This window comes from Parambassis ranga, unplaced genomic scaffold, assembly GCF_900634625.1.
Source record: "Parambassis ranga unplaced genomic scaffold, fParRan2.1 scaffold_65_arrow_ctg1, whole genome shotgun sequence".
NCBI classification, from domain to species: domain Eukaryota; kingdom Metazoa; phylum Chordata; class Actinopteri; family Ambassidae; genus Parambassis; species Parambassis ranga.
This window is the reverse complement of record NW_021144809.1, coordinates 175,073-189,552: the sequence shown is the minus strand read 5'-3', so window position 1 is coordinate 189,552 and position 14,480 is coordinate 175,073. Positions and strand designations below refer to the sequence as shown.

At 50.5% G+C, this 14,480-nt stretch overlaps 2 protein-coding genes across 4 annotated transcripts; one reads left to right on the top strand and one right to left on the bottom strand.

Moving 5' to 3' along the window:
* Positions 1-890: 890 nt before the first annotated feature.
* LOC114431262 (high mobility group protein B3-like) lies at positions 891-4,509 on the bottom strand. The gene is made up of 5 exons (XM_028398841.1): positions 4,353-4,509; positions 2,840-2,998; positions 2,311-2,462; positions 1,843-2,017; positions 891-1,770 (listed from the first exon to the last, which is right to left on the bottom strand). Exons 2-5 carry the CDS (start codon positions 2,987-2,989, stop codon positions 1,645-1,647), a joined length of 603 nt encoding a protein of 200 aa, XP_028254642.1. The 5' UTR covers positions 2,990-2,998; positions 4,353-4,509; the 3' UTR covers positions 891-1,644.
* On the top strand, positions 3,366-13,142 carry LOC114431261 (TSC22 domain family protein 4-like). 3 transcript variants are annotated; one of them, XM_028398837.1, is made up of 9 exons: positions 3,368-3,676; positions 6,620-6,695; positions 6,786-6,976; positions 8,678-9,255; positions 9,991-10,241; positions 10,472-11,133; positions 11,258-11,334; positions 12,486-12,537; positions 12,662-13,142. In XM_028398837.1, exons 6-9 carry the CDS (start codon positions 10,483-10,485, stop codon positions 12,815-12,817), a joined length of 936 nt encoding a protein of 311 aa, XP_028254638.1. In that variant the 5' UTR covers positions 3,368-3,676; positions 6,620-6,695; positions 6,786-6,976; positions 8,678-9,255; positions 9,991-10,241; positions 10,472-10,482; the 3' UTR covers positions 12,818-13,142. The 3 variants fall into 3 exon arrangements, with proteins under 3 accessions (XP_028254641.1, XP_028254638.1, XP_028254639.1); XM_028398840.1 differs by lacking the exons at positions 12,486-12,537; positions 12,662-13,142 and adding an exon at positions 11,761-11,990 and having other exon boundaries at positions 3,366-3,676; positions 6,786-9,255; XM_028398838.1 differs by lacking the exons at positions 3,368-3,676; positions 6,620-6,695; positions 6,786-6,976; positions 8,678-9,255 and having other exon boundaries at positions 9,809-10,241.
* The last annotated feature ends 1,338 nt before the right edge of the window (positions 13,143-14,480 follow it).

Here is a 14,480-nt window from a genome sequence, read left to right as displayed (position 1 = left end):
CTATGAACGCTCACAGACAGTAAAACCTGGTATTATCAGGTGTGTTGTGCAGAAGCCATAAGTGTTTATTGTCATGTATGAACTTGTACCTTGAACCCCCTGTAAGCACTTTAACATACGCGGCCCTGATCATTGACATGACTCAGTTTTGCAGCCAGCCCCTAGTGGCCGTGGTGTGAACTGCCATTTTTAACACAAGGGGCCTCTTGTCTCAGGCTGCTCGGCAGGAATGAAGCACAGCGTGTGTGTTGGTGTATCATGGACGTTTCTCCCATACAGCGATCACATATGTCTAATAGACTGATAGAAGGCGTTTTTATTACTGCTGATTCGCCTGATCACAGTACTTTGGAGAAGAAGCTGTTGTTCCTGTGCCCAAGTACACACTGACCAGTCGCCTTGACTTCACATGTGATGAAGCCCTCGTCCATGAGTCCAGGCGCTGCTGTGGAGCCCTGTACCCGGTCCTTCTGCAGTCCAACCTCCAGGAGACCTTTCTGAGACGGCTGCACTGTGAACATCCTAAAGACTGCTCCCATGACAACGGCTGTAGCTAAAAGATGTTTCTCCACCATCAAGAGAGGTGGATCCTCCCAGTGAGGTGGATCAGGAGCTGCCTCTGGTATCCATGCAGTAACAGAACAGTGAGGTGGATCCTCTCTGTGAAGTGTGTCCTCTGTGAGGTGGATCAGGAGCTGCCTCTGGTATGCATGCAGTAACAGTGAGGTGTATCCTCTGTGAGGTGGATCAGGAGCTGCCTCTGGTATCCATGCAGTAACAGAACAGTGAGGTGTATCCTCTGTGAGGTGGATCAGGAGCTGCCTCTGGTATCCATGCAGTAACAGTGTGTCTTTGTGTACGTGTGTGTAGGAACAGACTACAGGACGCAGTTTTTTCCCCTCAGTTGGTCGTTTTATTATAAAAGTTGACATTTCTACTCTGACAGTGAATGAGGAACAGAAACACTCCAATAAACCTCCAGTAAGAAAATAAAAACAACAAGATGGGGGGGGGGGTCCATGGAAACACAGTGTTGATGGTAGGGAGGGGAGGGTGCAGGGGTAACCATGGTAACAGTGAGGGTGGGTTTATTCTACTATCCCTACGTGTCGGACAGTTTAACATCTGACGAATTCCAACACACACACACACAGTACTGAAAGCAAACACGCACACGTTACGCGCACACACACACACAGTGTGCTTCAGAGCAACCTGACTTCAGATGAACATCGTCACATGATCTGTTTGAGCACTGCTGACCTGCTGGGTCATGTGACCAGGTCAGTGGTGGCCTCTTTCTAGGTCTTCCTACAGACTGAAGAACCATCTCTGACTGCACATGTTGGAGCTTTGAGTCCACATCAGACACTGATTATTGATTAGGGTGGAGACCTCCATCACCATCAGCATGAAAGAAGAAGACGTGATGAATGCTGAGGTGTTTTCAGCTTTGAACAGCAGTGACCTGTGGTAAAGATTCTGCTGTGAACACACATCTGATGCACACTCTGCTCAGGCCGGTCTGTCATGAGGCTCCACCCCTTTATCACTCTGAACTGTCTGACCTCCGAAACACACACAAACACACACACACACTTCTCTCTAACACAGTCTCTCTCTCTCAGCCGCAGCTTGTTGTTTCTACTCGTCGTCTTCCTCTTCATCGTCTTCTTCCTCCCCCTCATCATCCTCCTCTTCCTCTCCTCCCTGAGCTGAAGAGCTGGGGTTCCTGGCATACGTGCCGCCGCCACGGTATGCCACCATGTCCTGACAGACAGAAAAAGGATCAATAAAGCAGGTTCCCGTCAGTTACACCACCTGTCAACACACAGCGCTCACCCGGTCATATTTCTCTCGTAGTTTCTGGGCTTTCTCTTCGTACGGCTGCTTCTCAGACTGGGACAGTTTGCTCCACATCTCTCCCAGCTTTTTAGCACAGTCTCCTATGGACAGTCCAGGGTACTGTTGCTTCACGCTGGGACGGTACTCGCTGCAAAACACGAAGAAGGCGGACCTGCACACACAGTGAAAGTGTTATGGCCTGATGAGTAGCAGCGTTATGTTGAAAACCAGGGTCCAAATCCCTGTGTAGTGCAACAGGAACAGAGGTTTTACAGACTGTGGAAATCTAACCAATGGATCGATGCCAATTCCAGCAGCCGACACGCTGGCTTTATTAAGTGCATCTTATAGCATCCCTCATATCTTATTTTTTATACTCATTATCTTTTACTTATCCAAAAATCAGCCATATAATGGACCTCGTGTTTTTCTCAGTACAAATATAAACTGTGTTTGGACACTTACGGGGGTCTTTTGGGAGCGTTGGGGTCTTTCCTCTTGCGGCCTCTCTTCCCAAAGCCCTTAGGTGGCACATAGTCTTTCATCTCCCTGTTGTAGCGCACCTTGTCTGCCTTGGCCATGTCCTCGAAACACTTCTTGTCGCTGGGAGACAGAGCCTGAAATCACAGAGACGCTCAGACTCCTTGGTGTCATAACCCTGACAGATACAGTCTGTGTGGCTACTCCCTACATGTTCACACAGGAGGCTGCAGCTGACGTCCTGTCTCCCTCTGCTGATAACAACATGAAGTGCAGCTGCAGACAGGTATTCACCTGTGCTGTGACGGACAGGATGTCTGAACAGGCAGGCCGTGTCGGTGGGTGTGTGCAGCATGCCGGCGTGTTAATTCTTAAGTGCCTCTGTACATCAATATAATGTAGGATGCTAGCAGACTCCCTCTGTTCCCTCGATTAATCTTTACTCTGGTAAGTTACATCTGACTTTACGCTGCATGTGTGCTGGTGACATGCTCTTTATTGTGCTCTCTCCCACCTTCCATCTCTCAGAGCACTTCTTAGAGAACTCTGCAAAGTTGACAGACTGCTCAGGGTTCTTCTTCCTGTGCTCTTCTCGACACGTTTGGACAAAGAACGCGTATGCCGACGTCTTCCCCTTTGGCTTGTTGACGTCTTTACGCATCATACTGGCGGCCTGAAGGGAGGAGGCACAGAAAGGGGTTTAACAGTCAATCAAACACATGGAGGAGCTGCAGTGGGATCTGTTGGAGCCACATCATGGGCTGATTCTGCTGGGGGAGTTTTAGAGAAAACATCAGTAACATTAATGTCCTGGCAGGGATCAATCTGGTGTTCAACTGTGCATTAAATAACTCTTAATTAAATGAGATTCATGTGTCCAGCCAGGCATCCCTGAACCTTGTGTCACAGCAGGGGCTCCTAAAGGAGCAGTGCAGCGTCTCCATCAGTGAACAATAGGAAACACCTGATCAGTATCAGGGGGGGGGGGGTCACTGACCTTTGACACGCCCACTACTGATCAATAGAGGAGCAAAAGTCTTAAACCTCGGTGAGGTCATCGATACAGGCAGCGGGCTAATGACTGCTGAAATGTAAAATAATGTGAACATGTGTGAACGGTGATCTGTGCGGTGGGTTCTGGGGGACGGACCCATCGGACCGCCGGACTTTATCTGTTGGGTTAACGGCCTAAGTGTGATGGCGAAAAACAAAGAAGCAGCCTGGGATCCATTTTCTCAGCCAGGGAGTGCGGAGGCCCGCAGACCGCATCGGACGCTCCCTCTGCCCGCTCTCGTGTCGCACTGTCCCGCTGGAGCGCGGTCCCCCTGTCCGCTGGAGCCCGGTCCCCCCTGTGAGTCGGTGAGCCGAGCCGATGGAGGAAGTCGCAGTTAGCCGCCTCTTCTTCGGAGGTCGGAGTTTGCTGCAGTTAGCCTAGCTGTGCTAACGGGCTAGCTGACAGAACAATGGGCCACCATTTGCTTCCCGCCCTCTGCAGAGCTAGCCTCCCCATCCCCCTCTGCTAGCAGCAGGCTAACGGCTAACATAAAAAGACGTTGAAAGTACGGAGGCGTCGGAAAGCACCGCGCCGCGCTCTCTGGTACCGAGCCGCGTTTAGCTCGAACGGTTTTGTATGAAACGGGCGCATCTGCAACGGAAACACAGACCCCGTACACCAGCTGCGCATTTTCAATAAGGGCTCGGGCTATGGCTCGGGGAGGTCAGCGTTGCATGGACGGGATCAGGGTAATTCCTGGCATTGAGACTCCAAATGGGCGTTTCGTGTTTACAACAACACATCTCGGTCGGTGTCGGAGTGTAAACACAGCACGGCCCGGGGCGGCGGACAGATGTGTCCGCGCCACACGGTGACCGTCAGAGCGGCCATTTTACTCCTCTTTTATGCCTCCTTCATGGACCTTTTATCGCTGATCGTCAGTAAAAGACACCCGGCAAATCACAGCCAACATCCCCAACACACAGCGCTCTGACCCGGGTCCCGCAGCGGGAGCTCGGGCGACGGTACTCACTCGTCAGGAGGGCCGGCTACGGCTGAAGTAGGCTTGGACCGGGTCTCGGGTTTGGGGGTCTCGGGTTGTTGTTGTTGTTTGGGGGGCTGAAGCAGCGACTGGAGCCGTTGGTTCACTTTCAAACTGGGTCGAGCTCGACTCGGGCCCCGCCCACCAGTAACGCCCCCGTTGGTCGACTCTATTCAGAGGGCGGGGCTTCGCCGGCCAGGGTGGGCGGGGTGCAGTCCAACCCTCGTGTCTGATTGGTCAGAGGGACCGCGTTTTTAAGCCCATCGCCCTGTGACTCCGCCCTTTTAGCGACGCCACCAGGGCGCGAATCCTGGAGTTCTGCTCCGTGTCTGCTCTCCCCCATCTCCCCCATCTCCTCCATCTCCCCCATCTCCTCCGTGTCCTCCACCTCCCCATCTCCCCCATCTCCTCCGTGTCCTCCATGTCCTCCTCTCTGTTCAGCCTCTTCTTCATCGTTGTGGTCCTTCCCTTCTTCCTCCTCACTGTTCAGCCTCTTCTTCATCTTTGTGGTCCTTCCCTTCTTCCTCCTCACTGTTCAGCCTCTTCTTCATCTTTGTGGTCCTTCCCTTCTTCCTCCTCTCTGTTCAGCCTCTTCTTCATCGTTGTGGTCCTTCCTTCTTCCTCCTCTCTGTTCAGCCTCTTCTTCATCGTTGTGGTCCTTCCCTTCTTCCTCCTCTCTGTTCAGCCTCTTCTTCATCGTTGTGGTCCTTCCCTTCTTCCTCCTCTCTGTTCAGCCTCTTCTTCATCTTGTGGTCCTTCCCTTCTTCCTCCTCTCTGTTCAGCCTCTTCTTCATCGTTGTGGTCCTTCCCTTCTTCCTCCTCTCTGTTCAGCCTCTTCTTCATCTTTGTGGTCCTTCCCTTCTTCCTCCTCTCTGTTCAGCCTCTTCTTCATCGTTGTGGTCCTTCCCTTCTTCCTCCTCTCTGTTCAGCCTCTTCTTCATCTTTGTGGTCCTTCCCTTCTTCCTCCTCACCCTTACAGCCTCTTCTTCATCTTTGTGGTCCTTCCCTTCTTCCTCCTCACCCTTACAGCCTCTTCTTCATCGTTGTGGTCCTTCCCTTCTTCCTCCTCACTGTTCATCCTCTTCTTCATCTTTGTGGTCCTTCCCTTCTTCCTCCTCTCTGTTCAGCCTCTTCTTCATCGTTGTGGTCCTTCCCTTCTTCCTCCTCACCCTTACAGCCTCTTCTTCATCTTTGTGGTCCTTCCCTTCTTCTCCTCACCCTTACAGCCTCTTCTTCATCGTTGTGGTCCTTCCCTTCTTCCTCCTCACTGTTCATCCTCTTCTTCATCTTTGTGGTCCTTCCCTTCTTCCTCCTCTCTGTTCAGCCTCTTCTTCATCTTTGTGGTCCTTCCCTTCTTCCTCCTCACTGTTCAGCCTCTTCTTCATCGTTGTGGTCCTTCCCTTCTTCTCCTCACCCTTACAGCCTCTTCTTCATCGTTGTGGTCCTTCCCTTCTTCTCCTCACCCTTACAGCCTCTTCTTCATCTTTGTGGTCCTTCCCTTCTTCCTCCTCTCTGTTCAGCCTCTTCTTCATCGTTGTGGTCCTTCCCTTCTTCCTCCTCACTGTTCAGCCTCTTCTTCATCTTTGTGGTCCTTCCCTTCTTCCTCCTCTCTGTTCAGCCTCTTCTTCATTTTTGTGGTCCTTCCCTTCTTCCTCCTCTCTGTTCAGCCTCTTCTTCATCGTTGTGGTCCTTCCCCTCTTCCATGTCCTCCTCCTTTTACTGGCACCTGTAGAGTCGTTAGTTTAGCAGTGAGTGAGTCCTGCTCGGCTGGTCCTGATGTGACAGTCTGAGGCTGACGGTAACAGTGTCCAGCTAAGAATGCTAAATGGTAGCATTCAGCCCGTCCTAAGCTGCACTGATGGAGGTGACTGTGTCTGTAAGATAACACCATCCTCTTAGTCCTCTATTAGTCCTCTATTAGTCCTCCTCAGGGGAAACAGTGTAATGATTACAAATCTTTGTTCTGATCCATCTTCAGAACATGGTTCTGTATTGGACCCGTCCTTGTATATTCTAATATAAATGCTGAAGAACATTTGGGAAGTGTTAATGCTATAACAGCAAAGCCTTTAGCTTCCCACGAGAACTTTAAGAAGAGAAGGTGACATTTGTACATTTATATTGTTTGTAGTGTTTTTAGTGCACACTTTTCTGAAGTTATTTAATTAGTAGTTTTATTGTTCCAGGTTTGATTCTGCTTTTATTGTCTTACTTTGAGAATATGCTGACATTAAAAAAGTTTACATTTCATTTGTTAGGGTCAGATGATTTATTACAGGGGTGATGAACCACACCTACAGATAACTGATGAAGAGGAGTACAGCCTTCTTCACAGTAGGTGGTCCAAACAAAATCAGCATGTAAGCATTTAATTATACTATGGGAGCCTCAGGTTCAATGTGTTTTCACTGTGTGTAATTTTAGGAGGATCTGTGGTTATTCTGGCCCGTTTTCCTGGAGATCTTTTGGACCCCGGTATTTCTAGAACTGGCTACGGGCCTGTGTGAGGGGCACTGATCAGCAGCGTTTCTTCAAAGGTGTGTGTGGTGATGACTTCATAATCCTCAGCATGTCTGACAGGATCTGATGAGGACAGCTGCAGCTTCATGTCAGAGGTGAGCCGTCACACACTGTCAGCGTGCAGTAACTTCACTGAACCACTAGGAGCTGCAGCTTCATGTCAGAGGTGAGCCGTCACACACTGTCAGCGTGCAGTAACTTCACTGAACCACTAGGAGCTGCAGCTTCAGGTCAGAGGTGAGCCATCACACACTGTCAGAGTGCAGTAACTTCACTGAACCACTAGGAGCTGCAGCTTCATCTCAGAGGTGAGCCATCACACACTGTCAGTGCAGTTACTTCACTGAACCACTAGGAGCTGCAGCTTCATCTCAGAGGTGAGCCATCACACACTGTCAGTGCAGTTACTTCACTGAACCACTAGGAGCTGCAGCTTCATCTCAGAGGTGAGCCGTCACACACACACTGTCAGAGTGCAGTAACATCACTGAACCACTAGGAGCTGCAGCTTCATGTCAGAGGTGAGCCGTCACACACTGTCAGAGTGCAGTAACATCACTGAACCACTAGGAGCTGCAGCTTCAGGTCAGAGGTGAGCCGTCACACACTGTCAGCGTGCAGTAACTTCACTGAACCACTAGGAGCTGCAGCTTCAGGTCAGAGGTGAGCCGTCACACACTGTCAGAGTGCAGTAACTTCACTGAACCACTAGGAGCTGCAGCTTCATGTCAGAGGTGAGCCGTCACACACTGTCAGAGTGCAGTAACTTCACTGAACCACTAGGAGCTGCAGCTTCATGTCAGAGGTGAGCCGTCACACACTGTCAGAGTGCAGTAACTTCACTGAACCACTAGGAGCTGCAGCTTCATCTCAGAGGTGAGCCGTCACACAATGTCAGAGTGCAGTAACTTCACTGAACCACTAGGAGCTGCAGCTTCATGTCAGAGGTGAGCCGTCACACACTGTCAGAGTGCAGTAACTTCACTGAACCACTAGGAGCTGCAGCTTCAGGTCAGAGGTGAGCCGTCACACACACACTGTCAGAGTGCAGTAACATCACTGAACCACTAGGAGCTGCAGCTTCATGTCAGAGGTGAGCCGTCACACACACACTGTCAGTGCAGTAACTTCACTGAACCACTAGGAGCTGCAGCTTCATGTCAGAGGTGAGCCGTCACACACTGTCAGCGTGCAGTAACATCACTGAACCACTAGGAGCTGCAGCTTCATGTCAGAGGTGAGCCGTCACACACTGTCAGCGTGCAGTAACTTCACTGAACCACTAGGAGCTGCAGCTTCAGGTCAGAGGTGAGCCGTCACACACACACACTGTCAGAGTGCAGTAACATCACTGAACCACTAGGAGCTGCAGCTTCATCTCAGAGGTGAGCCGTCACACACTGTCAGTGCAGTAACTTCACTGAACCACTAGGAGCTGCAGCTTCATGTCAGGAAATAAACGCACAGAGATGTATACACTAGTACTTACAGCTCAGCCAGAACATTGTCCCTCTAGTAAACCTATTGTACTAGATGTTAGAGTGACTGAACCAACTTCCGGTGTGCTTCTGGTTCTGATTCTTAAACTTCTTGTAGAACCAAGAAGGATGATGAGTCTTCAACAAACTTTATGAACTATTTTCACACAGGCATCATGGTCCTCACAGGACGGGGGAGCGGCCGCAGGTCACTTTGGCTTTACGTCATTATAATACGTCACATGTGTTATGTGTGTGTTCGTTTCATTCCAATACAAACCACAGCACAGCGACTCCTCCTCTGTCCTCACTGCGCAGGCGCCTCTCGTCCGTGCTGTCGCACGCGCACGTCCGTGCAGTCCCTGACTGAATTCGGAACCTACAGAGCGATGATCCGGATCAGACCCGGATCCGAGAGGGAGGAGGACGAGGAGGATGAAGGTGTTTACTGCGCGTTCATTGGCTGCAGTGTTCAGAAACTCGTGCAGTTTGGGACGCAAAGGGTGAGGAGAGGGTGAGGAGAGGGTGACGGAGGAAGAGCGCTTTAAGAGGGGAAGAAGAAGAAGAAGAAGCGACCCGGACCCCTGCGGCGCTGGACCGAGCCAAACTGTAAAGAAAAGTTTCTAAACTTTTACTCGTGAACTCTGTGCGCGCTCCTTCTGCCCGTGGCTCCTCACAGGCACAGACGCGCACGCGCTTTGCACATTTTCCCCCATGTTGTGTATAATGGACCGATTGTGTCCCTGGACTCGGTGGTGACGTCACCGGCTTCTGATCTGGATCATGACCATGAGCAGCGGGAGCGCGCCTCGGCTCAGCGCCTGAACGTGTGAGTGTTTACCAGGCTGACCTGACGGGCTGATACCAGGAGAAGTCACGTGACTAGTGTCAGAAAGGTCATCAACTTTCTGCAATGTGTCTCTGTGTGTGTCTCTCTGTGTGTGTCTGTCTGTGTGTGTCTCTGTGTGTGTGTCTCTGTGTGTGTCTCTGTCTCTGTGTGTGTGTGTCTGTGTGTGTCTCTGTCTCTGTGTGTGTGTGTCTGTGTGTGTCTCTGTGTGTGTGTCTCTGTCTCTCTGTGTGTGTGTCTGTGTGTGTCTCTGTGTGTGTGTCTCTGTGTGTGTGTGTCTGTGTGTGTCTCTGTGTGTGTCTGTGTGTGTGTCTCTTGTGTGTGTGTCTGTGTGTGTGTCTGTGTGTCTCTGTGTGTGTGTCTGTGTGTGTGTGTGTGTGTCTCTGTCTCTGTGTGTGTGTCTGTGTGTGTGTGTGTCTCTGTGTGTGTCTGTGTGTGTGTGTCTGTGTGTGTGTGTCTCTGTGTGTGTGTCTCTGTGTGTGTCTGTGTGTGTGTCTCTGTCTCTGTGTGTGTGTCTCTGTGTGTGTGTGTCTCTGTGTGTGTGTGTCTCTCTGTCTCTGTGTGTGTCTCTCTGTGTGTGTCTGTCTGTGTGTGTCTCTGTGTGTCTCTGTGTGTCTCTGTGTGTCTCTGTGTGTCTCTGTGTGTCTCTGTCTCTGTGTGTGTGTCTCTCTGTGTGTGTCTGTGTGTGTGTGTCTCTGTGTCTCTGTGTGTCTCTGTGTACTCTACAGTTCAGTGATCACACAGATGAGAGAATTGACTGACATGTCTATGTCCTTTTGTACAGAGAGGACTCCTGACCAAAAGTATGTGGACAGATTTAAATCACCACTGTTGTGCATACACTGTGGTCTGAACAGCTAAAGTCCAGCACACACACACACACACACACACACACACACAGTAATCCATGTTGTGCAAGAGGCAGCGGACTGAAGCAACCGTCAACAGAACAAGTCAGAGGAAACAGGAAGTACAGACGAACATGAGTCTGAGGTGAAAGCTGCAGGGCGAGCTGACCTGCTGACCAGGAGAGAGGTGAGAAGCTCAATGCAGTTTACATGCTGACTCTGAGTGTGTGTGTTGATCTGGATTAGAGGGACCCACTGCTAAGCACATATGAGGTGTCATGTTTAGGGACAGAGCTGACCTCAGGCTGGTGGTGGTTTAGTGCTTATCTGTAAACGTCTGGACGGACTGAGCAGGTAACCGTCCCTTTGTCCTGTGTGTGTGTGTGTGTGTGTGTGTGTGTGTCGGTGACTTTGCAGCGTGTGTGAGGATGAATACTGGTAAAAAGAGGAGTGGCTTTCAGATCACCAGTGTGACCTCAGATTTAAACCAAGCTCCAGCCAGCCGATCATCTCCCAGCGTGCTTCTGACCACCTTCCAATCAGAAGCTTCCTCCTCTTACAGCCGTCATGGAAGCTCCTCCCAGCCAACCTCGCCCTCTCTGAAGAGGAAGCACATCTCCCATGATGCCCCAGGGCAAGGGGCAGGGTCGTCCTCTAGGTTCAGGGTGGTCAGGCTGGCAGCGGGTGGTTCAGGTGGCAGAGGGCGGGGCGAGTCTTACCGCCGTGGCCGATGGATGTGTATGGACTTTACTGAACGACAGGAAGGGATGGGGTTTAGGCGGGTGATGGACAGCATGAGACACGCCCACTCTCTGGAGTCCCTGGAAATGATTGGCCAGGACAAAGACAGAGGACGAGGGTATTTCTCTAGAATCAGAGGAGACACTGCACACCTGCTGACTCTGCCAATAAAAGGCAGAGAGGGGGCAAGGCCTGCGTCACACAGCGGACCGCCCTCCCCTACACCCCAAGAGCCAATCAACAGTCAGCTCCTGGACCACGAGGAGGCAAAGAAAGCCCCACTTTCACCAAGGCAACGACAGGTCCCGCCTCCCATACGATTGGTCACTGCAGGACAGGTAGGCCAGCCACACGTACCTACCAAGTTTACATGAAGTATGCTAATGTGTCTGAACATCTGAGACACGAGCGCTTGTCTGTCTTTCTGTCCCTCTGTCTCTGTCTGGACGTAACTGCTCTCAGACTCCTGCTACCTTCAGTCTGGACCAGGCCCCCTTCAGTCTGGACCAGGCCATCTTCAGCCTGCCTGGAGACTCTAGGTTAGTGGTTTATACTCGGTAATAACCAGGATCAATAACCTGATCAGTGAGACACTGAGGCATTTCCTGTATTTGTGTTATCAGCCGATTGTTTTTACTGCTCTGTGATTATTGATCAGTACAAGAATCTGATTTATAATCTCATTGTTTCTGTCAGCTGAGTAAACCACACAGTTCAGATGTGAATGAATGGGGCTTTGTCTGCGAGTGGGTCGGGGAGAATTCAACTGAATCTCTCCTATTGGCTGAGACAGAAGTGGGTGGAAATTGAAATGGGGCAGTAGCCAATCAGAGAGCAGAGCGTGAGAGCATGTGTGGGAGAGAGAGGGCGGGGCTGCATGAAACCCTGATATCTCAAACCAAGCTTGAACTCAGCATCTGGACATCTCGAGGCAGCCGCTGATTGGACGATTTTCTGACATGTAGCACCAGAAAGTGGACTGGATGGACTGACTGCTCCCCGAACACAAGAGCAGAGACACTCTGGAAAGAGGGACAGCAGGTGAAACCGGCCTGAACAGCACACTTCAATCTGAAGTGATTGGGCAGGATGTCGTTTGTCAGGCTTGATTAGAGATTAAAATGATCCCGGGGCGACAGCAGCAGTCCTCTCCTGTCTCCGACTCCTCCAGCCATCCTCGACATCAACGACGTCCTCCATCGACGCCGCCTCTTCCTCCCAGGACTCTGCAGCTTGTTGCTAAGCAACTAGAGACACCTGTTGTGTTACGGGAGCATAGAAAGGTCAAAGGTCAGAGTTCAAATGTCAGGGAGTCTTGGCCGGGTTCCAGGATGATGACCCCTGAATACAAACCCAGGATGACTCTGAGGTCACTGACCCCACCTACCAGAGCTCAGCCAGTCACAGAAGTCAGGCCTAGAGCTCCAGGGTGGGGCTCGGAGACCAACTTGACGTCACTGCTGCTATTTTTCCACAGGTAACCATGACAACTTTGTAGAAAAGGGCTCCTCCTCCATTCCCAGGTGACCCGACAGAGTACTCATTGATCCTGTGTTGGTAAATATAAAGAATACTGTGGTCCAGGTTATTTTTCATTCAAGATTTTAAACCAGGGCGACTGGACTTCCTGGAACTTGCTGGACTTCCCAGAGCACCTAGAGTCTTACCCATCTGTCTCTGTGTCTTGCAGTACTTCCAGCTCTAGTCTGATCGCTATCGACAATAAAATTGAACAGGCTATGGTGAGTCCTCTGCAGAAAACCTGATAAATCATTCCATCAGAACACTCTGTGATTGATTGATCGTGACTGCACCCTATAGGATTTCTATAGGATCTTAGGAAACACTGTCTGTGTCTGTGTGTAGGACCTGGTGAAGAGTCACCTGATGCTGGCGGTGAGGGAGGAGGTGGAGCTTCTGAAGGAGCAAATCAAAGAGCTGCAGGAGAAAAACCAGCAGCTGGAGAGAGAGAACCACATCCTGAGAGCCCTGACACACAACGTAACACAGCATAACACATAACACAGCATGCAACGCGGTAACACAACGTAACACAACTTAACCTGAGGGTGGTAACAGACCCTCGTCACCATGAGAACAGGACTGTTTGTGTAAGCTCTGACTCCTTTATGGTCTAGATGTTCTGTGTGATGATGATGAAGATGATGAAGAGTCTAATAAACTAACGCAGTTTGTAGACGGCCTCTTTGTTTTTGACACACGGATCAATGCAGCTGACAGACGAACTGATCGGTCTTTAAATGATTCATTTAAGATGTGGATGTGTTTGATTCAGAGGCTGCCATCACATAACTTTCATTCTTTGTACCACACAAACAAACATGATTTAAACATTACATACAATAATCACCCTACACTCTCATAAATAGATATACTTTATTGATCCAGCAGGGGGACATTGTAGAATACTAAATAAAAACTGGATCATTTTCCACAGAAAATTTGAGTGGGCTGATGCGCACTCACCGGGACTCTACGACCCCATGGATCAGCACCAGCACCAAGTTCCGCCTTTATGGTTTTACTGTGTTTCTGATTGGTTTAATATAAGGTTTAATAGACCTCAGGCTTCTTATATCTGAACAGAGGAATCGCCATCGGGTCAAGTTAGGAAACACTTTATATGTTAAAATGTGATTAAAGTGTTTTTATTAAAACTCTGTTATTTAGGGGCTTTTATTTTGAAAATCCACATACGTGTGAATGGTTGTTTGTCTGTATTTTGCCCTGTGATGGACCGGTGACCTGTCCAGGGTGTACCCCGCCTCTCACCTGTAGATAGCTGAGATAGCCGAGGATAGGGCGGTAATGTCCAGTTACTCTGTGTTCCATATGTTGGTGCATCCCGTTACCATGGAGACATAGAGCAGTTGTGAGGATAGCAGCGCACTCATTTTTAGTTGGAGCAGCATCCTGAGTATGCAAAAATAACCAATGAAATAAAGACTATAAAGAATAAATGATCAATGTATTCAAACATTTTAACCCATGGAGGTCTGGATTTGGAACCATACTCAAGATAAAAGTGTAAAATCACTTCACTGCACCAGCATGTGGTCTCACAGTGGGTCTGAGGAGCTGATCCTGGTACCTGATGGCAGTCAGGGTACCTCCCCACGCCATCACTGACCCACTCCCTCACTTTTTATGTTGTTGCGCCATAGGAACAAGCCCCACTTGTGTGCATATCAGTGGCCTGCTGGAGGTCATGTTGCAGGGCTCTGACAGTGCTCCTCCTGCTCCTCCTTGCACAAAGGAGGAGGTAGCGGTCCTGCTGCTGGGTTGTTGCCCTCCTACGGCCCCCTCCACGTCTCCTGGTGGACTGGCTTGTCTCCTGGTGGACTGGTCTGTCTCCTGGTGTGCTGGTCTGTCTCCTGGTGGACTGGCCTGTCTCCTGGTGGACTGGCCTGTCTCCTGGTGGACTGGTCTGTCTCCTGGTGTGCTGCTCTGTCTCCTGGTGGACTGGTCTGTCTCCTGGTGGACTGGTCTGTCTCCTGGTGTGCTGCTCTGTCTCCTGGTGGACTGGTCTGTCTCCTGGTGGACTGGTCTGTCTCCTGGTGTGCTGCTCTGTCTTCTGGTGGACTGGTCTGTCTCCTGGTGGACTGGCCTGTCTCCTGGTGTGCTGCTCTGTCTTCTGGTGGACTGGCCTGTCTCCTGGTGGACT

Bases quoted from the DNA above. Each gene is read 5' to 3' on its own strand.
- LOC114431261 (XM_028398837.1), top strand. From the start codon at position 10,483: ATGAATACTGGTAAAAAGAGGAGTGGCTTTCAGATCACCAGTGTGACC. The intron at 11,134-11,257 runs GTAGGCCAGCCA...AACTGCTCTCAG, and splicing joins GATTGGTCACTGCAGGACAG to ACTCCTGCTACCTTCAGTCT. The intron at 12,538-12,661 runs GTGAGTCCTCTG...GTCTGTGTGTAG, and splicing joins ATAAAATTGAACAGGCTATG to GACCTGGTGAAGAGTCACCT.
- LOC114431262 (XM_028398841.1), bottom strand. From the start codon at position 2,989: ATGATGCGTAAAGACGTCAACAAGCCAAAGGGGAAGACGTCGGCATAC. The intron at 2,463-2,839 runs GTGGGAGAGAGC...CTGTGATTTCAG, and splicing joins AGTGCTCTGAGAGATGGAAG to GCTCTGTCTCCCAGCGACAA. The intron at 2,018-2,310 runs GTAAGTGTCCAA...CTGTGTGTGCAG, and splicing joins AACGCTCCCAAAAGACCCCC to GTCCGCCTTCTTCGTGTTTT.